This window comes from Coregonus lavaretus (assembly GCF_964263955.1).
Source record: "Coregonus lavaretus genome assembly, contig: HAP1_SCAFFOLD_55, whole genome shotgun sequence".
Classification (NCBI taxonomy): Eukaryota; Metazoa; Chordata; class Actinopteri; order Salmoniformes; family Salmonidae; genus Coregonus; species Coregonus lavaretus.
The window spans coordinates 1,744,672-1,769,666 of NW_028161934.1; the positions used below are offsets into that span (position 1 = coordinate 1,744,672).

At 44.4% G+C, this 24,995-nt stretch overlaps 1 protein-coding gene across 2 annotated transcripts; it reads right to left on the reverse strand.

Annotated features, from left to right (window-relative positions):
* Window positions 1–19,865: 19,865 nt before the first annotated feature.
* On the reverse strand, window positions 19,866–24,230 carry LOC311119838 (uncharacterized protein). Of its 2 annotated transcripts, none has more exons than XM_084194498.1 (3): window positions 24,178–24,230; window positions 23,041–23,224; window positions 19,866–21,847 (listed from the first exon to the last, which is right to left on the reverse strand). In XM_084194498.1, the coding sequence occupies exons 1-3, from the start codon at window positions 24,214–24,216 to the stop codon at window positions 20,325–20,327; spliced, it is 1,746 nt and encodes a 581-aa protein (XP_084050624.1). In that variant the 5' UTR covers window positions 24,217–24,230; the 3' UTR covers window positions 19,866–20,324. The 2 variants fall into 2 exon arrangements, with proteins under 2 accessions (XP_084050624.1, XP_084050625.1); XM_084194499.1 differs by lacking the exon at window positions 24,178–24,230 and adding an exon at window positions 24,057–24,136.
* Window positions 24,231–24,995: the final 765 nt, after the last annotated feature.

Genomic DNA, 24,995 nt, shown 5'->3' on the forward strand with positions numbered 1-24,995 from the left:
CAGGCAAATTTATGCACTTATAGTATTTTCTGTTACAGACTAAAAAACAATGTTAATAAAGTTATTCTTTGTTGTAAGTTGATCTATATTTTTATTTTTACTTTTTTTGTTTTCTTTAATGTTAATAAGGATACAATGTTATGCAGAGGTGTACTTATAACAATTTTATAGACAAATTATACTATTTACAGTTGCGGCAGAGAGTTGGGGGGCGCGAAATGTTTACTTCTTCCTAGGGGGGGCGTAACAGAAAATAATTGAGAAGCACTGATCTATTGGAACATTGTTCAATGTCGCACACCGTAGTTTCATAACTCAGTGGATAGTGCTGAAACAATGACATCATATCAGAATTCCGCCATCTTTATGCACTTTAGTCATTCATTGATTAACTATATATTGATGAAAATATCTGGGTAGTTCCATCCATTTTTAAAAGTGTAACTTGGTCCCAAAAAATGTTTCGCCTAATTGTAACATTCTCTCATAAAGACCACATGTTCAACTTAATAAAAAACATGTTTTACCATCTCAAGACACAGAATACATTTTTTTTGTAGTAAGTGCCTATATACCAAATAAAGTAACAGGGGACTACTGAAAACAAAAAAAACACTGGATTACATGGATAAAATAGTCCTTTAAATCAGCCATAAAACAGCTTGTGACAGGGGGAATGGAAGGTTGTTTTGGGTAACAGGGAGTGTCAATTAAATGCAATCTTCACAAAAAATCTTAATAGTTGAAACATGTCTAGCATATCTACGTATGGGTAAAAGGGTTGACATGCTCAGTTTTCCACCACAAAACAGCAGTAAATTGACAAAAAGAGTAGAACCCGCTCACCTGCTTTTACTCTATGATTTGATTATTAAATGTTCAATGTTTCTTTTGAAAACATATTTTTTTAAAGGAATAGTTTTGCCATATTAAAACGAGAGTTCAGTTCATGTAACAGGGTTGACCTTAAAATGAGGGACAGATGTAAATAAATCACTAATCACATTCTTAATAATCTTCAGAAATGACTTTGTCAAAGCAACAAAATAACTAGTGCTTTACAATGAGTATGTTTACATGCACACTCATAATTTGACATTAAACTAGTTATGGCAGTAGGCCAAGTATGTTATTAGTCATGTAAACACCTTACTCTGCTTATCTTAATTGGCTTAAAGTGACAATCAAAGTAACGCTGTTAAAAACACCTGGTTTTCTGAGCAGTCTTTCGAATTATTAGGACACTTAAACGCCTTCATCAGATTCATATAGGCATACAGTGCCTTGCAAAAGTATTTTTCCCCCTTGGCGTTTTTCCTATATTGTTGCATTACAACCTGTAATTTAAATGGATTTTTATTTGGATTTTATGTAATGGACATACACAAAATAGTCCAAATTGGTGAAGTGAAATGAAAAAAATTACTTATTTCAAAAAATGTAAAATAAATAATAACGGAAAAGCGGTGCGTGCATGTTTTCACCCCCTTTGCCATGAAGCCCCTAAATAAGATCTGGTGCAACCAATTACCTTCAGAAGTCACATAATTAGTTAAATAAAGTCCACCTGTGTGCAATCTAAGTGTCACATGATCTTAGTATATATACACCTGTTCTGAAAGGCCCCAGAGTCTGCAACACTACTAAGCAAGGGGCACCACCAAGCAAGCGGCACCATGAAGACCAAGGAGCTCTCCAAACAGGTCAGGGACAAAGTTGTGGAGAAGTACAGATCAGGGTTGGGTTATAAAAAAATATCCGAAACTTTGAACATCCCACGGAGCACCATTAAATCCATTATTAAAAAATTGAAAGAATATGGCACCACAACAAACCTGCCAAGAGAGGGCCGCCCACCGAAACTCACGGACCAGTTAAGGAGGGCATTAATCACAGAGGCAACAAAGAGACCAAAGACAACCCTGAAGGAGCTGCAAAGCTCCACAGCGGAGATTGGAGTATCTGTCCATAGGACCACTTTAAGCCGTACACTCCACAGAGCTGGGCTTTACGGAAGAGTGGCCAGAAAAAAGCCATTGCTTAAAGAATAAAATAAGCAAACACGTTTAGTGTTCACCAAAAGCCATGTGGGAGACTCCCCAAACATATGGAAGAAGGTACTCTGGTCAGATGAGACTAAAATTGAGCTTTTTAGCCATCAAGGAAAACGCTATGTCTGGCGCAAACCCAACACCTCTCATCACCCCGAGAACACCATCCCCACAGTGAAGCATGGTGGTGGCAGCATCATGCTGTGGGCATGTTTTCATCGGCAGGGACTGGGAAACTGGCCAGAATTGAAGGAATGATGGATGGCGCTAAATACAGGGAAATTCTTGAGGGAAACCTGTTTCAGTCTTCCAGGGATTTGAGACTGGGATGGAGATTCACCTTCCAGCAGGACAATGACCCTAAGCATACTGCTAAAGCAACACCAAGGGGAAATATTTAAATGTCTTGGAATGGCCAAGTCAAAGCCCAGACCTCAATCCAATTGAGAATCTGTGGTATGACTTAAAGATTGCTGTACACCAGCGGAACCCATCCAACTTGAAGGAGCTGGAGCAGTTTTGCCTTGAAGAATGGGCAAAAATCCCAGTGGCTAGATGTGCCAACCTTATCGAGACATACCCCAAGAGACTTGCAGCTGTAATTGCTGCAAAAGGTGGCTCTACAAAGTATTGACTTTTGGGGGGTGAATAGTTATGCACGCTCAAGTTTTCTGTTTTTTTGTCTTATTTCTTGTTTGTTTCACAATCAAAAATATTTTGCTTTTTCAAAGTGGTAGGCATGTTGTGTAAATCAAATGATACAAACCCCCCAAAAATCCATTTAAATTCCAGGTCGTAAGGCAACAAAGGGGGGCGAATACTTTCACAAGCCACTGTATTTAATCTGCGCATGTGCTAGCACGAGCAGCACAAGCTTCCTTCTTTGCGCGAGTGCAGTGAAAAACAAAGTATGCATCTTAGAAATAGTTTTCACATTCAAACTTTGTATTTCCGGAATCAAATATGCTTATCAAAAATAACATGGTAGGAATTTTCTGCATTCATCAAAGTCCCATCAGGTAGCCCGATTTCAGATGTCCATGCTATTCAATATCTTTGTTTCACAGGGGACAGCCCTAACCATTGCTCTCTCAGTGGAAGGGGCTTATCATCTGGGGAGCCTCAACAACAACATGATGCTGACAAGATGTCTCTCAAAAAGAGTCTCTCAAGATCAGAACGTCTTAATAAACACCAGCAGAGTACTTATAGGGAATAAACCTGACAACTGCTGCTTTGACTGTGGGATGAGTTTTGCTAAACAGAAAGGATTGATAATTCACCAGCGGATTCACACTGGAGAGAAGCCTTATAGCTGTGATCAGTGTATGAAGAGCTTCAGGAATTCAGGATACCTGACTACACACCAACGAATACACACAGGAGAGAAGCCTTATAGCTGTGATCAGTTTGGGAAGAGTTTTTCTCAATATTTCACCCTGACAGCACACCAGCTCACACACACTGGAGAGAAACCTTACTCCTGTCTATGTGGAAAGAGCTTTGCTCGTTCAGGGTCACTGATAAAACACCAGAAAGCACAAACATGTTCTTTCATCTCCCTCCTCTCCGGCATTGGTTCCAGATCTCTAAATAAAGTTTCAATAGAAAACATCTTGTAAAGAGTCATCTATCTCCTATTCTCTAAGAGTTTACTAAGTCTGATTAACATGTAGCATAAATGCAACTCTGGATGCTGTGTGTGTGGTGGGGTGGGGGTGTTCAGGGCTGTATCTTATTTAATTAACTCCTATTATCCATGAAATAATGTTATAATGTTTTTACAATACTAGGTGTGTATTCATGTATTCAATAGATCAATCAATTAAATCCATTATCTGCGCAACAATGTCTGCTTATCACATTGTTTCTTTAAACTGTAATAATAATCTATTTTTTATAAGGATCATAGGCCTCTTGTATAATTAGTTTGGTCCTAAAAGATGTTCACATATTTATTGTATATCCTGTGGTGGAGAAATTACAAGATTATGTTATAATACTGTTTATGCGTCGAATGGTTGTTTTATGCAATAGAATAGGGTTCTTATTAATTATTATTATTATTTTATTTATTTTTTTTGGGGGGGGGGGGGGGGGGTAGAATAGCTTTAATATTGCAGATAGATTGTAACTTCCATCAATGTAATTGTCTGCATCACTTTTAATCCGCCATGTTTTTTTCCCCTCGCAAATATATATATTGTCACGGTTTCGGCCGAGGCTGCCTCTCTCCCTTGTTCGGGCAGGCTTCGGCGTTCGTCGTCTCCGGAATTCTAGCTGCCACCGATAGATGTTTCATGTTCGTTTGCTTTTGTCTGTTTGTTTCCACACCTGTTTCTGTTTTACGTAATTAGTGTCCTATAAGTTCCTCGTTGTGTTTGTCTAGTGTTGTGTATGATTGTTTCCGTCAGTGTTGTGTTTCGCTCGGTTGAGCGTATTTTTCTCCACTGTGCTGGAGCTCATTTGCACTTGTGTGTGCACCGTTTCGTTTTGTCGCACCTGTTAGTGCGCATTTGCCTTTCGCCTTCGTGCGTGTTTTGCTGTCGGGCTTAGTTGTCCTGTTGCCTGTGTTTGGGCCAGTAATACAGCTTTTGGAACATACAGTCTGCGTCCTGCGTTTGATTCCTACACTACACCTCCAACACACCTTGACAGAATCATACACCTTCAATGGAATCAGCAGGAGCCGAAGCAGCCCAGACGAGACTGGAAGCCCAGGTTCGGGACCAGCAAGAGCAGCTCCTGCAGATGGGGACCGCCCTGCAGGAGGTGATTACCACACTCCGAGGCTGGGATTCGCCTCCACCGCCACCCGCCCTGCCAGCAACATCGGCCAGCCCGCCCATTCCGGCGCCGGAACCTCGAGGAGTCCGACTATCTCTCCCGAGGGCTTACGACGGGACCGCGGCTGGGTGTCAGGGATTCCTGCTCCAGGTAGAGCTATACCTGGCAACAGTGCACCCGGCACCTTCAGGGCATGAGAGCATGTCCGCCCTGATCTCCTGCCTGGCCGGAAAAGCGTTGGAGTGGGCCAACGCGGAGTGGAGGAAGATCGACGCCACGACGATTACGTACACCGAGTTCTCCCGCCGCTTCAGGGCGGTGTTTGACCATCCCCCGGAGGGGAAAGCGGCGGGGGAGCGTCTTCCTCCGGCAGGGGAGGAGAAGTGCCCAGGAATTCGCGCTCGAATTCCGTACTCTAGCGGCAGATGCAGGGTGGAATGATCGGGCCCTCATCGATCTATACCGATGCAGCCTACGAGAGGACGTCCGTCGGGAGCTGGCTTGTAGGGACACCAGCCTCACTTTCGACCAGCTGGTTGATATGTCCATCAGGCTGGATACCCTGCTGGCTACCCGCGGACGTTCTGCGGAGGGTCCGTCCATTCCACCCTCCAGCGCCTCCGAGCCTTGTCCTATGGAGCTCGGGGGCGCTGGCGCTAGAGAGAGGAGGAGTTGGCAGGCTAGGGGGTCCATCCACTGCACCAACTGTGGTCGGGGAGGACACACCGCGGCTAGGTGCTGGGGATGGCCTCCTAGGGGAGATGACGACAGGTCCCGCACTGGGGATTCCCTCCAGGTGAGTAGGCGCCCCACTCACCCAGAGCTCACTGTTGCCCATTTTTGTATGCCTGTGCGTTTTCCACAGGTAGCACCTCATTCCCAGCATAAGGCGCTGGTAGATTCAGGCGCGGCTGGGAATTTTATTGATAAAAAGTTTTGTTTAGCGTTAGGGATTCCCCTCATTCCTGTTGATGTTCCTTTTCCCGTTCACGCCCTAGATAGTCGTCCGTTGGGTACGGGCTTGATCAGGGAGGTCACGGCGCCACTTAGGATGTGTGCGCAGGGGGATCATCAGGAGATGATTCAGCTGTTCCTGATTGACTCTCCTGCGTATCCGGTGGTGCTGGGCATGCCCTGGTTGAGTACCCATAACCCAGTTATTTCGTGGCAGGAGAGGGCTCTGATGGAGTGGTCTGCTCAGTGTGTGGGTAGATGTTTGGGCGTTTCCGTAGGGGCTACCTCGGTGGAGAGTCCAAACCAGGTGCCCGCATTGCACATTCCACCTGAGTATGGGGATTTGGCTATTGCGTTTATTAAGGCGAGGGCGACGCGGTTGCCACCCCATAGGCAGGGGGATTGTGCGATAAACCTCCAGGCAGGAGCTGCGCTCCCACGGAGCCATGTGTATCCTCTGTCTCAGGAGGAGAAGAAAGCTATGGAGGTTTACATAGACGAATCGCTGAGACAAGGATACATACGGCCGTCCACTTCCCCCGCGTCCTCGAGTTTCTTTTTCGTGAAGAAAAAGGATGGTGGTTTGCGCCCGTGCATCGATTACCGTGGTCTCAATCAGATTACGGTGAAGTATAGTTATCCACTCCCGCTGATTGCGACCATGACTGAGTCGTTGCATGGGGCGCGTTTCTTCACGAAATTAGATCTCAGGAGCGCGTACAACTTGGTGCGCATCAGGGAGGGTGATGAATGGAAAACAGCTTTTAGTACCACCTCGGGCCATTACGAGTATCTGGTCATGCCATACGGGTTGATGAACGCTCCATCAGTTTTCCAATCATTTGTGGATGAGATCTTCAGGGACATGCAGGGGCAGGGGGTGGTGGTGTACATTGATGACATTCTCGTGTACTCACCTACCCGTGTCGAGCATGTGGCCCTGGTGCGCAGGGTGTTGCGGAGGCTGGTGGAGCACGACCTGTATGTGAAGGCAGAGAAGTGTCTGTTTTTCCAGGAGTCGGTCTCTTTTTTGGGTTATCAGTTGTCTGTGTCAGGGGTGAAGATGGAGGTAGACCGGGTGTCGGCCATGCGTAATTGGCAAACACCAACCACTGTGAAGGAGGTGCAGCAGTTTTTGGGGTTTGCAAATTACTACAGGAGGTTTATCCAGGGTTTTGGACAGGTGGCAGCTCCCATCACGTCTCTGTTGAAGGGGGGTCCGGTGCGTCTGCAGTGGTCGGCCGAGGCGGACAGGGCGTTTGGGAGGCTGAAGGACCTGTTTACCTCGGCCCCGGTGCTGGCGCATCCGGATCCCTCTTTGCCGTTCCAAGTAGAGGTGGACGCGTCGGAGGCCGGTTTAGGAGCCGTGCTTTCACAACGATCTGGCGCGCCACCTAAACTCCGCCCCTGTGCTTTTTATTCTAAAAAGCTCAGTCCGGCGGAGCGGAACTATGACGTAGGGGACAGGGAGCTGTTAGCCGTGGTACAGGCTCTAAAGGTGTGGAGGCACTGGCTTGAGGGGGCTCAACACCCTTTCCTCATTTTGACGGACCACCGTAACCTGGAGTACATCCGGGCGGCGAGGAGGCTGAACCCTCGCCAGGCAAGATGGAGTATGTTCTTGACCAGGTTTACTTTTAAGATCACGTACATCCCTGGGTCACAGAATGGCAAGGCAGATGCGCTGTCTCGGCGGTATGACTCGGAGGAGAGGTCCGTGGAGCCCACTCCCATACTGCCTGAGTCGTGTCTGGTGGCACCGGTAGTGTGGGAGGTCGATGCCGAACTCGAGCGAGCGTTACGCACCGACCCTAGTCCACCACAGTGCCCGGAGGGTCGGAAGTACGTTCCGCTCGAGGTTCGGGATCGATTGATCTATTGGGCTCACACGTCACCCTCCTCTGGACATCCGGGTATCGGCCGGACAGTGCACTGTCTTAGTGCCAAGTACTGGTGGCCCACGTTGGCAAGGGATGTGAGGGTTTATGTTTCCTCCTGCTCGGTGTGCGCCCAGTGTAAGGCGCCTAGACATCTACCTAGGGGTAAGTTGCTACCCCTGCCCGTTCCACAACGGCCATGGTCCCACCTCTCAGTGGATTTTATAACAGACCTTCCCCTCTCCCAAGGGAATACTACCATCCTGGTCGTTGTGGACCGGTTCTCTAAGGCCTGTCGTTTGCTCCCCATGCCGGGTCTTCCTACGGCCCTGCAAACCGCCGAGGCACTGTTTACCCATGTGTTCCGGCACTACGGGGTACCCGAGGACATTGTGGCTGATCGGGGTCCCCAATTCACCTCCAGAGTCTGGAGAGCGTTTATGGAGCGGTTGGGGGTCTCGGTGAGCCTCACCTCGGGTTACCACCCGGAGAGCAATGGGCAGGTGGAACGCGTAAACCAGGATGTGGGTAGGTTTCTCAGAACATACTGCCGGGACTGGCCGGAGGAGTGGTCAAGGTACGTTCCCTGGGCCAAGATGGCCCAGAATTCCCTACGCCATTCCTCCACTAACCTAACTCCATTTCAATGTGTGTTAGGTTACCAGCCGGTTCTGGCACCCTGGCAGCAGAGCCAGATCGAGGCTCCTGCGGTGGATGAGTGGGCGCGGCGCTCGGAGGAGACTTGGAACGCTGCACACGTCCACCTGCAGCGGGCCCTCCGACGTCAGAAGGCGAGCGCTGATCTCCACCGCAGTGAGGCACCGGTGTACGCACCTGGTGATCGAGTCTGGCTCTCTACCAGAAACCTACCCCTCCGCCTGCCCTGTCGGAAACTGGGTCGGCGGTTTGTAGGGCCATTTAAAGTCCTGAGAAGGTTGAACGAGGTATGTTATAGATTACAGCTACCTGTGGAGTATAAGTGTATTAACCCCTCGTTCCATGTGTCCCTTCTCAGGCCGGTGGTAGCGGGCCCACTCCAAGAAGATGAGATATTGGAGACTCCTCCGCCCCCGTTGGACATCGAGGGGGCACCGGCGTACTCCGTGAGATCCATCTTGGATTCGAGACGTCGGATGGGGGGTCTCCAGTATCTAGTGGAGTGGGAGGGGTACGGTCCGGAGGAGCGGTGCTGGGTGCCGAGGAGAGACGTGTTGGACCCGTCGCTCCTGACGGAGTTCCATCGGACGCATCCGACGCGCCCTGCACCGCGTCCACCTGGTCGTCCCCGAGGCCGGAGTCGGCGCACGTCGGGAGCCGCGCGTCAAGGGGGGGGTACTGTCACGGTTTCGGCCGAGGCTGCCTCTCTCCCTTGTTCGGGCAGGCTTCGGCGTTCGTCGTCTCCGGAATTCTAGCTGCCACCGATAGATGTTTCATGTTCGTTTGCTTTTGCCTGTTTGTTTCCACACCTGTTTCTGTTCTACGTAATTAGTGTCCTATAAGTTCCTCGTTGTGTTTGTCTAGTGTTGTGTATGATTGTTTCCGTCAGTGTTGTGTTTCGCTCGGTTGAGCGTATTTTTCTCCACTGTGCTGGAGCTCATTTGCACTTGTGTGTGCACCGTTTCGTTTTGTCGCACCTGTTAGTGCGCATTTGCCTTTCGCCTTCGTGCGTGTTTTGCTGTCGGGCTTAGTTGTCCTGTTGTCTGTGTTTGGGCCAGTAATACAGCTTTTGGAACATACAGCCTGCGTCCTGCATTTGATTCCTACACTACACCTCCAACACACCTTGACATATATATATATATATATATATATATATATATATATATATATATACACACACACACACATACATATACACATACATACAGTGGGGGAAAAAAGTATTTAGTCAGCCACCAATTGTGCAAGTTCTCCCACTTAAAAAGATGAAAGAGGCCTGTAATTTTCATCATAGGTACACGTCAACTATGACAGACAAATTGAGATTTTTTTTCCAGAAAATCACATTGTAGGATTTTTTATGAATTTATTTGCAAATTATGGTGGAAAATAAGTATTTGGTCACCTACAAACAAGCAAGATTTCTGGCTCTCACAGACCTGTAACTTCTTCTTTAAGAGGCTCCTCTGTCCTCCACTCGTTACCTGTATTAATGGCACCTGTTTGAAGTTGTTATCAGTATAAAAGACACCTGTCCACAACCTCAAACAGTCACACTCCAAACTCCACTATGGCCAAGACCAAAGAGCTGTCAAAGGACACCAGAAACAAAATTGTAGACCTGCACCAGGCTGGGAAGACTGAATCTGCAATAGGTAAGCAGCTTGGTTTGAAGAAATCAACTGTGGGAGCAATTATTAGGAAATGGAAGACATACAAGACCACTGATAATCTCCCTCGATCTGGGGCTCCACGCAAGATCTCACCCCGTGGGGTCAAAATTATCACAAAAACGGTGAGCAAAAATCCCAGAACCACACGGGGGGACCTAGTGAATGACCTGCAGAGAGCTGGGACCAAAGTAACAAAGCCTACCATCAGTAACACACTACGCCGCCAGGGACTAAAATCCTGCAGTGCCAGACGTGTCCCCCTGCTTAAGCCAGTACATGTCCAGGCCCGTCTGAAGTTTGCTAGAGTGCATTTGGATGATCCAGAAGAGGATTGGGAGAATGTCATATGGTCAGATGAAACCAAAATAGAACTTTTTGGTAAAAACTCAACTCGTCGTGTTTGGAGGACAAAGAATGCTGAGTTGCATCCAAAGAACACCATACCTACTGTTTTATTTTTATTTTTTATTTCACCTTTATTTAACCAGGTAAGCCAGTTGAGAACAAGTTCTCATTTACAACTGCGACCTGGCCAAGATAAGGCAAAGCAGTGCGATGAAAACAACAACACAGAGTTACATATGGGGTAAAATAAAACAAAGTCAAAAATACAACAGAAAAAAATATATATACAGTGTGTGCAAATGTAGCAAGTTATGGAGGTAAGGCATTAAATAGGCTATAGGGCAAAATAATTACAATTAGTATTAACACTGGAATGATAGATGTGCAAGAGATGATGTGCAAATAGAGATACTGGGGTACAAATTAGCAAAATAAATAACAATATAGGGATGAGGTAGTTGGGCGGGCTAATTTCAGATGGGCTGTGTACAGGTGCAGTGATTGGTAAGGTGCTCTGACATCTGATGCTTAAAGTTAGTGAGGTAGGTAAGTGTCTCCAGCTTCAGAGATTTTAGCAATTTGTTCCAGTCATTGGCAGCAGAGAACTGGAAGGAATGGCGGCCAAAGGAGGTGTTGGCTTTGGGGATGACCAGTGAGATATACCTGCTGGAGCGCATACTACGGGTGGGTGTTGCTATGGTGACCAATGAGCTAAGATAAGGCGGGGATTTGCCTAGCAGTGATTTATAGATGACCTGGAGCCAGTGGGTTTGACGACGAACATGTAATGAGGGCCAGCCAACAAGAGCGTACAGGTCACAGTGGTGGGTAGTATATGGGGCTTTGGAGACAAAATGGATGGCACTGTGATAGACTACATCCAATTTGCTGAGTAGAGTGTTGGAGGCTATTTTGTAAATGACATCGCCGAAGTCAAGGATCGGTAGGATAGTCAGTTTTACGAGGGCATGTTTGGCAGCATGAGTGAAGGAGGCTTTGTTGCGAAATAGGAAACCGATTCTAGATTTAACTTTGGATTGGAGATTCTTAATGTGAGTCTGGAAGGAGAGTTTACAGTCTAACCAGACACCTAGGTATTTGTAGTTGTCCACATACTCTAGGTCAGACCCGTCAAGAGTAGTGATTCTAGTCGGGTGGGCGGGTGCAAGCAGCATTCGGTTGAAGAGCATGCATTTAGTTTTACTAGTGTTTAAGAGCAGTTGGAGGCTACTGAAGGAGTGTTGTATGGCATTGAAGCTCGTTTGGAGGTTTGTTAACACAGTGTCCAATGAAGGGCCAGATGTATACAAATGGTGTCGTCTGCGTAGAGGTGGATCTGAGAGTCACCAGCAGCAAGAGCGACATCATTGATATACACAGAGAAAAGAGTCGGCCCAAGAATTGAACCCTGTGGCACCCCCATAGAGACTGCCATAGGTCCAGACAACAGGCCCTCCGATTTGACACATTGAACTCTATCTGAGAAGTAGTTGGTGAACCAGGCGAGGCAGTCATTTGAGAAACCAAGGCTATTTAGTCTGCCAATAAGAATGTGGTGGTTGACAGAGTCGAAAGCCTTGGCCAGGTCAATGGAAACGGCTGCACAGTACTGTCTATTATCGATCGCGGTTATAATATCGTTTAGGACCTTGAGCGTGGCTGAAGTGCACCCATGACCAGCTCGGAAACCGGATTGATAGCGGAGAAGGTACGGTGGGATTCGAAATGGTCGGTGATCTGTTTGTTAACTTGGCTTTCAAAAACTTTTGAAAGGCAGGGCAGGATGGATATGGGTCTGTAACAGTTTGGATCTAGAGTGTCACCCCCTTTGAAGAGGGGGATGACCGCGGCAGCTTTCCAATCTCTGGGGATCTCAGATGTTACGAAAGAGAGGTTGAACAGACTAGTAATAGGGGTTGCGACAATTTCGGTGGCTAGTTTTAGAAAGAAAGGGTCCAGATTGTCTAGCCCAGCTGATTTGTAGGGGTCCAGATTTTGCAGCTCTTTCAGAACATCAGCCGTCTGGATTTGTGTGAAGGAGAAGCGGGGGGGGGGGCATGGGCAAGTTGCAGCGGAGGGTGCAGAGCTGGTGGCCGGGGTAGTGGTAGCCAGGTGGAAAGCATGGCCAGCCGTAGCAAAATGCTTGTTGAAATTCTCGATTATTGTAGATTTATCGGTGGTGATAGTGTTTCCTAGCCTCAGTGCAGTGGGCAGCTGGGAGGAAGTGCTCTTATTCTCCATGGACTTTACAGTGTCCCAAAACTTTCTGGAGTTAGTGCTACAGGATGCAAATTTCTGTTTGAAAAAGTTAGCCTTTGCTTTCCTAACTGCTTGTGTATATTGGTTCCTAACTTCCCTGAAAAGTTGCATATCGCGGGGGCTATTTGATGCTAATGCAGTACGCCACAGGATGTTTTTGTGCTGGTCAAGGGTAGTCAAGTCTGAGGAGAACCAGGGGCTATATCTGTCTTAGTTCTGTATTTTTTGAATGGGGCATGTTTATTTAGGATTGAGAGGAAATTACTTTTAAAGAACAACCAGGCATCCTCTACTGACGGAATGAGATCTATATCCATCCAGGATACCTGGGCCAGGTCAATTAGGAAGGCCTGCTCGCTGAAGTGTTTTTGGGAGCGTTTGACAGTGATGAGGGGTGGTCGTTTGACCGCGGACCCGTTACGGACGCAGGCAATAAGGCAGTGATCGCTGAGATCCTGGTTGAAGACAGCGGAGGTGTATTTAGAGGGTAAGTTAGTCAGGATGATATCTATGAGGGTACCCATGTTTACGGATTTAGGGTTGTACCTGGTAGGTTCGTTGATAATTTGTGTGAGATTGAGGGCATCTAGTTTAGATTGTAGGATGGCCGGGGTGTTAAGCATATCCCAATGTAGGTCACCAAGCAGTACGAACTCTGAGGATAGATGGGGGGCAATCAATTCACATATGGTGTCCAGGGCACAGCTGGGGGCTGAGGGGGGTCTGTAGCAAGCGGCAACAGTGAGAGATTTATTTCTGGAAAGGTGGATTTTTAGAAGTAGAAGCTCAAACTGTTTGGGCACAGACCTGGATAGTTTTTTTATTTTTTATTTTATTTTTTTTATTTCACCTTTATTTAACCAGGTAAGCCAGTTGAGAACAGGTTCTCATTTACAACTGCGACCTGTATGATAGTATGATAGAGCTCTGCAGGCTATCTCTACAGTAGATTGCAACTCCACCCCCTTTGGCAGTTCTATCTAGACGGAAAGTGTTATAGTTGGGGATGGAAATTTCAGAATTTTTGGTGGCCTTCCTAAGCCAGGATTCAGACACTGCTAGAACATCAGGGTTGGCGGAGTGTGCTAACGCAGTGAATAACTCAAACTTAGGAAGGAGGCTTCTGATATTTACGTGCAGAAAACCAAGGCTTTTACGGTTACAGAAGTCAACAAATGATAGCTCCTGGGGACTAGGAGTGATACTGGGGGCTGCAGGGCCTGGGTTAGCCTCTACATCACCAGAGGAACAGAGGAGGACTAGAATAAGGATACGACTAAAGGCTTTAAGAACTGGTCTTCTAGTGCGTTGGGTACATAGAATAAAGGGGGCAGTTCTCCGGGCGTTGTAGAACAGATTCAGGGCATTATGTACAGAAAAGGATATGGAAGGATAGGAGTACAGTTGAGGTAAACCTAAGCGTTGGGTAACAATGAAAGAGATAGCATCACTGGAGGCACCGATTGAGCCGGTCTCGGCGTGTATGGGGGGTGGAACAAAGGAACTATTTGAGGCAGATTGAGAGGGACTAGGGGTTCTACAGTGAAATTGTATAATAAGAACTAACCCAAACAGCAATAGGCAAGGCATATTGACAAGGGAGAGAGGCATAAAGCAATCACAGGTGTTATTAGAGAGAGCTAAGACAACAACTGGTAATAGCGATAAAGTTTGGGCTGAGGCTAAACAGAATAAACAGGACAGGGTACCGTGTAAAGGAACAGTCCAGCAGGCATCAGCTGTGCAGCTGAGTGATCATAAGGTCCAGTGAACAGCAATATGTGAGTCCGAGAGCAGTTCAAATTGGTGCTTCAGCACAGCTATTAGGGAGCACAGTTGTAGTTTGCGTGTGCTAGCGGGCCGGGGCTAGCAGATGGATCTTCGTGGTTGTCGCAACGGGAAGCCTGTTGAAACCACATCAGACGATTTTGTCGGCAAACCAGTCGTGTTGGATCGGCGGGGCTCAGTGTCAACACTAGGAGTTCCCGTCCAGTTGACAGAGAGGTAGATAGCCGGGAGATGGGCCTGAGGCTAGCTCAAGGCTAACTGGTGCTTGCTATGGGGCAATGGTAATTAGCCAACAACAGGTTGCAGCTAGCTAGCTGGTTGCGATGATCCGGCGCTAGGGTCCAGTGATTCCGGCAGAAAGTCCGATAAGCTCTGGGTCGATAGCACGCTGTGCAGACTGGCCGACGAATTGTCCAGGCTAGAGCTAGAGCTGGCTGGTGGATAGTGTAGGCCACGGACAATGGTGAAGACGCTAACAGTGACTAATAGCAAGTAGCCATTCAGTTGCAGCTACACTAGTTTCAGCTTAAGGTTCTTGATGAAAGTTATAAAGAAATAATAGAATCCTTTCCACGTTGGGTGAGGCGGGTTGCAGGAAAGTATATTTAGTTAAAGAATGAAAAGTAAAAATTGAGAAATATATACAAAATAGACCAAAAAAACAAGAAACAGGATATTTACACTAGGACATGGGGGTGGAAACATCATGCTTTGGGGCTGTTTTTCTGCAAAGGGACCAGGACGACTGATCCGTGTAAAGGAAAGAATGAATGGGGCCTGTAAGTCGCTCTGGATAAGAGCGTCTGCTAAATGACCAAAAAAAAAAGAAAAAAAAAAAAATTATAATAATAATGTATCGTGAGATTTTGAGTGATAACCTCCTTCCATCAGCAAGGGCATTGAAGATGAAACGTGGCTGGGTCTTTCAGCATGACAATGATCCCAAACACACCGCCCGGGCAGCCCCAAAACATCACTGCTCTAGAGGAGATCTGCATGGATGAATGGGCCAAAATACCAGCAACAGTGTGTGAAAACCTTGTGAAGACTTACAGAAAACGTTTGACCTGTGTCATTGCCAACAAAGGGTATATAACAAAGTATTGAGAAACTTTCGTTATTGACCAAATACTTATTTTCCACCATAATTTGCAAATAAATGCATTAAAAATCCTACAATGTGATTTTCTGGAAAAAAAATTCTCATTTTGTCTGTCATAGTTGACGTGTACCTATGATGAAAATTACAGGCCTCTCTCATCTTTTTAAGTGGGAGAACTTGCACAATTGGTGGCTGACTGAATACTTTTTTCCCCACTGTACACATATAAACATATTCTTTAAAAAATATATATTTCCCTTTATTACTTTCCAACCCCACCACCCCTTCCCTAATTGGAGTAAACTAGTGAACAACAATGCTTAGGCCTCTACTTCCAGCTTATACATACTATATACATTTTATGGACACAGTCAATTTTACAATAATTATATTTTGTTAGTTTTTTCTCCTGAACTTCCTCTACCCTCAACATCTCCGATCATTTTCATGATGTCCATCCGGTATGCTTCTATATGCCATATCTTTCTAACTGTGCTCTTTCACAAAGCTCTCAACCTACAAATCTACAGTGGGGAGAACAAGTATTTGATACCCTGCCGATTTTGCAGGTTTTCCTACTTACAAAGCATGTAGAGGTCTGTAATTTTTATCATAGGTACACTTCAACTGTGAGAGACAAAAATCCAGAAAATCACATTGTATGATTTTTAAGTAATTAATTTGCATTTTATTGCATGACATAAGTATTTGATCACCTACCAACCAGTAAGAATTCCGGCTCTCACAGACCTGTTAGTTTTTCTTTAAGAAGCCCTCCTGTTCTCCATTCATTACCTGTATTAACTGCACCTGTTTGAACTCGTTACCAGTATAAAAGACACCTGTCCACACACTCAATCAAACAGACTCCAACCTCTCCACAATGGCCAAGACCAGAGCGCTGTGTAAGGACATCAGGGATAAGATTGTAGACCTGCACAAGGCTGGGATGGGCTACAGGACAATAGGAAAGCAGCTTGGTGAGAAGGCAACAACTGTTGGCGCAATTATTAGAAAATGGAAGAAGTTCAAGATGACGGTCAATCACCCTCGGTCTGGGGTTCCATGCAAGATCTCACCTCATGGGGCATCAATGATCATGAGGAAGGTGAGGGATCAGCCCAGAACTACACGGCAGGACCTGGTCAATGACCTGAAGAGAGCTGGGACCACAGTCTCAAAGAAAACCATTAGTAACACACTACGCCGTCATGGATTAAAATCCTGCAGCGCACGCAAGGTCCCCCTGCTCAAGCCAGCGCATGTCCAGGCCTGTCTGAAGTTTGCCAATGACCATCTGGATGATCCAGAGGAGGAATGGGAGAAGGTTATGTGGTCTGATGAGATAAAAATAGAGCTTTTTGGTCTAAACTCCACTCGCCGTGTTTGGAGGAAGAAGAAAGATGAGTACAACCCCAAGAACACCATCCCAACTGTGAAGCATGGAGGTGGAAACATCATTGTTTGGGGATGCTTTTCTGCAAAGGAGACAGGACGACTGCACCGTATTGAGGGGAGGATGGATGGGGCCATGTATCGCGAGATCTTGGCAAACAACCTCCTTCCCTCAGTAAGAGCATTGAAGATGGGTCGTGCAATAAAATGCAAATTAATTACTTAAAAATCATACAATGTGATTTTCTGGATTTTTGTTTTAGATTCCGTCTCGCACAGTTGAAGTGTACCTATGATAAAAATTACAGACCACTACATGCTTTGTAAGTAGGAAAACCTGCAAAATCGGTAGTGTATCAAATACTTGTTCTCCCCACTGTATATACTTATTATTCACACATTATGCTTTACATTAGTTATCTTTTTATTAGTTGTTAGTTGTTATTAGTCCCATCCTTCATCTCCATTCAACACCTCCCATCTATCTCTTAATACCATCCATATTGGATTTCTATTTGCCATATATTTTTCAACTGTACTGTGATGTTTCACAAAGGTTCTGAACCCTTCTATTCTCATTGTTTCTACAGATTGTACATTGACTGTACACATTTTTGCTAAAAGTATTATTATATTATTGATCGATTGACTATGACTTTTCAGATCACCCAGTAGTGCTATCTGCAGGGTTAGATCCAGGTAAATATTGCAATCCTTTAGCCATTCCTGGACCTGTGTCCAAAAACAAATGATTTAATGATTCTGTCTCTTCTCAGTAAAATCTGCAGAGCTGGGAATATAGTATCCCCCATATAAATAACATTCTATTGGTAGCAAGAATTTTGTATAATAATATACATTGAAAAATTCTAAGTTTTGAATCCGTCGTCGTTTTGCGTATCAATTCATAAACACTATGCCATGGAATCGGTACATCAAAAATCTCTTCCCAACTATTTTGCAATCTACAGTTGAAGTCGGAAGTTTACATACATCTTAGCCAAATATATTTAAACTCAGTTTTTCACAATTCCTGACATTTAACCCTAGTAAAAAGTCCCTGTCTTAGGTCAGTTAGGATCACCACTTTATTTTAAGCATGTGAAATGTCAGAATAATAGTAGAGAGAATGATTTATTTCAGCTTTTATTTCTTTCATCACATTCCCAGTGGGTCAGAAGTTTACATACACTCAATTGTTATTTGGTAGCATTGCCTTTAAATTGTTTTACTTGGGTCAAACGTGTAGGGTAGCCTTCCACAAGCTTCCCACAATAAGTTGGGTGAATTTTGGCCCATTCCTCCTGACAGAGCTGGTGTAACTGAGTCAGGTTTGTAGGCCTCTTTGGTCGCACACGATTTTTCAGTTCTGCCCACAAATATTCTATAGGATTGAGGTCAAGCCATTTTGCCACAACTTTGGAAGTATGCTTGGGGTCATTGTCCATTTGGAAGACCCATTTGTGACCAAGCTTTAACTTTCTGACTGATGTCTTGAGATGTTGCTTCAATATATCCACATAATTTTCCTTCCTCATGATGCCATCTATTTTGTGAAGTACACCAGTCCCTCCTACAGCAAAGCACCCCCACAGCATGATACTGACACCCCGTGCTTCACGGTTGGGATGGTGTTCTTTGGCTTGCAAGCTTCCCCCTTTTTCCTCCAAACGTGGACCAGAGACAGTGAAGGACTAAATCCTGCCCAATATTCTTGTCTCCTTAAGGAAACGAAATACATAATTAAATACCACATCCTCCGAAGATTTCCCCAGCAGTTCACTTAATCCTGACTCTTCAACCCCATTACTCCTTAAAATGAATAACAATCGCTCCCTTTCCCTCACATATTTCTGGCACTGTTCTACTGTCTCCAGATGCTCCTGACAATGATCACACCTCCCAGTCGGATGTTTCCCACCATTTTCAATGTACTATTGAGCCTTGTGTGTCCCAGTCTCAGCCTTGTGACTACACTTTCCTCCCTTCTCTCTCTATTCCAGGAGTATTGTTGGGAAGTAGGGTCATGGAGATGTTGTCCGTTCTTGTTACAGATGTAGGTGGGGTTGGGGTTGTCGGTCAGAAGACAGGTGGTGCTACAGGTCAGTGTTCTCTCCTTTTCCTCTGTGGAGTAAGACACCTTCACCTGCAGGTCTGAATGATTCTAATGAATTATTACAATTAGATATGATATATTACCTGTGACAGTCAAGAGTTGCTCCAGGGAAGCTGTACCCACATTCTGCATCCTGTGTTTTAAATCTGAACTTGTACTCTCAGGTACTGTGATTCTCAGGGTGCAGTCTCTCTTTAGTCCCAAGGTACTCAGCACGACCTGTATTCTCTGGCACCGAGCTCAGGATTTTAGGCACCTCATTACATTTCTCTTGGACATATGATATGTGCAGGGCAGTTCCACTGTTGAGATTTTTATAGCACAGATACTCTGATGGGTGTAAATCATGTTGAAACAGTTCACCTAAAACAGTAGTAGGCCCATTCATTTATTCAATTTGTTTCTTCAATAACTATTGCACTCAACAAAAATATAAATGCAACATGCAACAATTTCTAAGATTTTACTGAGTTACAGTTAATAAAAAGAACTGTCAATTGAAATAAATGAATTAGGCCCTAATCTACGGATTTCACATGATTGGGAATACAGATATGCATCTGTTGGTCACAGATACCTTAAAAAAAGGTAGTCAGTATCTGGTGTGACCACCATTTGCCTCATGCAGTGCGACACATCTCCTTCACGTAAGATATAATGGATTTAATTTATTTTTGTATTGAATACATGTTTAGCGGAAATTACCACCAGGGACTCAAAGTCAAAATTAAATGAATACATCTTTATTATCAGCAAGCTGGAGAAGTTCCAACAAACTTTATGCACCATAGTACACGTTGGTCGGGAGCTCTTTCGGGGCAGTCCCGTTAGTTCTCTTGTAAACTGCTTACACAGAAATGCATGATTTACATTATTCATAATTAATTCATAATTAACATTTGGTTCCTGCACATTTCTCCTATCTTAACTTATTGAACATATTCTGGGCGTTCTGCCAAAAGTTCTGACCGCCTCCCCCTCATATCTTTACCCAGCACCTACAGGAACCAATGATTGTATGAGACAAGATGTACATTTCAAGGCTATTTCCCTCACACATTAATATACACCTACTATTGTTGAAACATTATTCTACATTATTTAATGGATAATATAAGTTTTTGAAATAAGATACAGCTCTGAACACCCCCACCCCACAACACACACACAGCACTCCTACTCCGAGACGCTTGATACATATGGATCCAGATGGTAACCTGTATGCTACACAGGTTACCATGGTAATCAGACTTAGTAAACTGTTAGAGAATGGGATATAGATGACTCTTTACCAGATGTTTTCTATTGAAACTTTATTTAGGGATCTGGAACCGGTGCCGGAGAGGAGGGAGATGAAAGACAACATGTTTGTGCTTTCAGGTGTTTTTTCAGTGACACTGAAAGAGCAAAGCTCTTTCCACATAGACAGGAGTACGGTTTCTCTCCAGTGTGTGTGAGCCGGTGTTTGCTCAGGGTTCCTGATTGATTGAAGATCTTCCCACACTGATCACAGCTATAAGGCTTCTCTCCTGTGTGTATGCGTTGGTGTGTAGTCAGGTTTCCAGATAGAGCAAAGCTCTTCCCACACTGATCACAGCTATAAGGCTTCTCTCCTGTGTGTATGCGTTGGTGTGTAGTCAGGGCTCCTGATTGATTAAAGCTCTTCCCACACTGATCACAGCTATAAGGCTTCTCTCCTGTGTGTATGCGTTGGTGTGTAGTCAGGTGTCCTGACTTCCTGAAGCTCTTCCCACACTGATCACAGCTATAACACTTCTCTCCTGTGTGTATGTGTTGGTGTGTAGTTAGGGTCCTTGATTGACTGAATCTTTTCCCACACTGATCACAGATATAAGGCTTCTCTCCTGTGTGTATGCGTTGGTGTGAAGTCAGGTCTCCTGATAGATTGAAGCTCTTCCCACACTGATCACAGCTATAAGGCTTCTCTCCTGTGTGTATGCGTTGGTGTGAAGTCAGGTGTCCTGACTTCCTGAAGCTCTTCCCACACTGATCACAGCTATAAGGCTTCTCTCCTGTGTGTATGTGTTGGTGTGTAGTCAGGGCTCCTGACTGATTGAAGCTCTTCCCACACTGATCGCAGCTATAAGGCTTCTCTCCTGTGTGTATGCGTTGGTGTGTAGTCAGGTGACCGGATAGAGCAAAGCTCTTCCCACACTGATCACAGCTATAAGGCTTCTCTCCTGTGTGTATGCGTTGGTGTTTAGTCAGGTCTCCTGATTGATTGAAGCTCTTCCCACACTGATCACAGCTATAAGGCTTCTCTCCTGTGTGTATGCGTTGGTGTTTAGTCAGGTCTCCTGATTGATTGAAGCTCTTCCCACACTGATCACAGCTATAAGGCTTCTCTCCTGTGTGTATGCGCTGGTGTGTAGTCAGGTTTCCTGACTGATTGAAGATCTTCCCACACTGATCACAGCTATAAGGCTTCTCTCCTGTGTGTATGCGTTGGTGTTTAGTCAGGGCTCCTGATTGACTGAAGCTCTTCCCACAATCAAAGCAGGGGTAAGGCCTCTCCCCTGTATGAATTCTCTGAGATTTTAAGGTTTTAGATGCAGCAAAACGCTTCCCACACTGAGAGCAGCGGTACGGTTTCTTTCCAGTGTGAATCCGTTGGTAAATGATAAATTCCCTCTGTTTAGTAGAACTCTTCCCACAGTCAAAGCAGCAGTTGTGAGGATTCTTCCCTATACATCTCTGCTGGTGTTTGAGACGTTCTGATCTGGAGAGACTCTTCTCTGTCTTGTCAGCATCATGATGTTGTCGAGGCTCCCCAGATGATAAGCCCCTCCCACTGAGAGAGCAACGGTTAGGGCTGTCCCCTGTGAAACAAAGATATTGAATAGCATGTACATCTGAAATCAGGCTACCTGATGGGACTTTGATAAATGCTGAAAATTGCGAATCTAAAAATGTTTACTACCAAATTCGGACATATAAAGTTTGTATGTGAAACCTATTTCTAAGATGCATACTTTCGCGCAAATAAAGGAAACTTGCGCTGCTCGTGCTAGCACATGTGCAGATTAAATATGCCTCTATGAATCTGATTAATTTGAAAAATGTCTCTGAAAAACAGGTGTTTTTAACAGCGTTACATCAATTGTCACCTTAAGCTCTTTTCTGGTGGAAAACTGAGCAAGTCAAACCATTTACCCATACATAGACATGCAAGAAATCTTTTAACAAATACAAATGTTTGAAGATCGCATTAAATTGCCACTAACTGTTGCAAAAAACAAGCTTCCTGTCACAAGTGAATTGATGGCTGATTTAAAGGACTATTTTACCAATGAATCCAATGTTTTTTGTTGTTTTCAGTAGTCCCCTGTTACTGTCAACCCGGTAACTTTTTTGGCACATAGGCACTTAGTATAGTAATATTTGTATTAAATGTGTTGAGATGGGAAAACATGTTTTTTATTAAATTGAACATGCTCTCTTTATGGGTAGGGGAGGGGAGGGAATGGCCGGCAGGGATGTAGCTCAGTTGATAGAGCATGGCGTTTGCAACGCCAGGGTTGTGGGTTCGATTCCCACGGGGGGCCAGTATAAAAAAATATGTATTCACTAACTGTAAGTCCATCTGGATAAGAGCGTCTGCTAAATGACTAAAAAAAACACAAAAATAAAATAAAAATGACAGAATGTTAAAATTAGGTGAAATATAATTTTTGAATGACTAAAGTGCATAAAGATGGCAGAATTTTTATATGATGTCATTGTTATAGCACTATCCACTGAGTTATGAAACTACGGTGCACAACATGGTTCAATTTTCCAATAAATGAGCACAATCTACTTTTTTGTTTTTTCATATTGCCGGCGTCTTGAAGCTAAAATTGGGATCATGTTTACTGTGTTAATGACCATACCAAAAAAAACAGTAAATGAAAGCAATGTACAATACAGTGAACTTAGCAAAATTAGGAATTTATGGTAGGTACATGTGGGCCGCCATCTTTATGCACCTCCACTATTGTTACAGAAGCAGACTGTAGTGTAATCTACACACCATGGTTCTTACTTAATGAAATCAAATCTCCATCTTCCTTCTCTTCTCCTCCTCCTCCTCCTCTCTCAGTTCCACTCTGCCCCGGTGTTTTCCTGCAGTCGACCAGACCCTGCAGTAAAGCGGTACCGGGAGGCGTTTGACCTGGGGACTCCTGGAGGGTGGAGGGGAATGGGCTAGCTTTGTCCTGTTGGCCATAAGAAATATTAAACAGTTCATCATTAAACCAAATATTGTATTAATTTAGTCTAAACCTCTGATTGATTTGGGTGCATCCCTTGAAAATCTCATTTTACTTGAAATGTTCAATCATTCACTACAACCCACAAATCTAAGAGCATTATGTTGGTGGTGGCATGGGCTAGTTTCCACCATACTTCTTATACCAGTCATTTCCTTTCAAACAGCGAGGAAGAGGCGAAGAGAGAGGGATAACTGGGCCCAAAATCTGGCTTCTGGCTTATTTGATTGAATATAAATGTCGTAACGATTAGGTTAGGAGTGTATTGGTAAAAGTAGGACACGTGACATCTCGGCAACTTTGAGAAAAAATAAACTTTGTATGGGAGCAGTGCCTGGTCGTCACTAGTTACCAAAAACAAAATCATAAACCACACCATTTCTACAATTGATCTTATTAAAATGTGATTTAAACCTTAACCATACTTCTAACTTTAAGCCTAACCCTAAATAAATAAAAATACGATATAGACGTTTGATTTTGTGATTGTGGTAACTAGTGGAAACACGCATATCTGCCCTCTCATTGGCTATAATGGTCCCACATGATCTTGCCTCTTCCCGATTGCCTTCCATTTTTGAAAACATTTGTTTTCTTTGTAAGAGCGGCCACTTGAGTATCTGGTCAAATAATGGATAATGTGTTCGAAATCAGTTAAGGGATGTGAACATGTGCACCCTTTGGGAGGAAGGAGAGATGTTTAGGTCATAGTCACAGATTCCTAAACATTATATAGTAGTAGGCTACTTTGTTGAAGTAAAAAAATACACATTTTTACCGTCTTGTTTTCTTTTATCCGGCCATTTAAACCGAACATAGGAATGTGGAGGATCAAAGATGACGAAAACTAGGCCTAGACATTTTATACAACACACCTATACTGTTAAAAGCAGACTTACCCGATCCATTGTGGAAGCTATTGTTTCTTTGTATGACATGAAATGTTGTCGCCCACAACAGTACAGTTAGGCTACTTTGTCTTCTTCTTCTTTAAGGTTTTATGGCAAACTATACCTATTGGCATATTACCGCCACCTACTGTACCGGCAGTGAACAAAACATTAAAATATCCATTGTGGGAAATGGAGGCGGTGGGCGTGGGGGGCACCATCATACACAATACAAAAATGTTATTCATCCCAAAATGCCAAACCCCTTCAGTGATAATCCAAATCACTACCCTACATAGGCTCAGGGGGCTGTGTGGACGGAACATATATCGACAGGATTCCTTGTAATGCCTCTGCTGTAAAATCCCTATGTCCCAAAAAAACTTTCAGCTGCACTCACAAGCATTCACAAGTCACAAAAAATGCCTATTTTCTCCAATTTCTTATTTGTTTGCACTGTGCAGTTTTTAACCAATCAATGCAATAAACGATACAAAGTCCACCTTTTTAACATGCAACATGTCAGGACCCTACGGAGCCCCTTAGGGCTCATGTTGGAGAGGGAAAAAATAATCTGTTCCCTCGTTTTTAAAAATCAGTTCTCTTCGATTTTTTTATCCATTTCCTCTGATTTTTGAATCAGTTCTCTTAGATTTTTTTAACCAATTCCCTCTGATTTATTTCCCATTCCCTCTGATTTTTGAATCAGTTCTCTTAGATTTTTTATCCATTCCCTCTAATTTGTTATGTGTTCCCTCTGATTTTTTATCCATTCCCTTGATTTTTTTTTATACGTTCCCTCAGATGTTTCATGTTTTCCATATGAA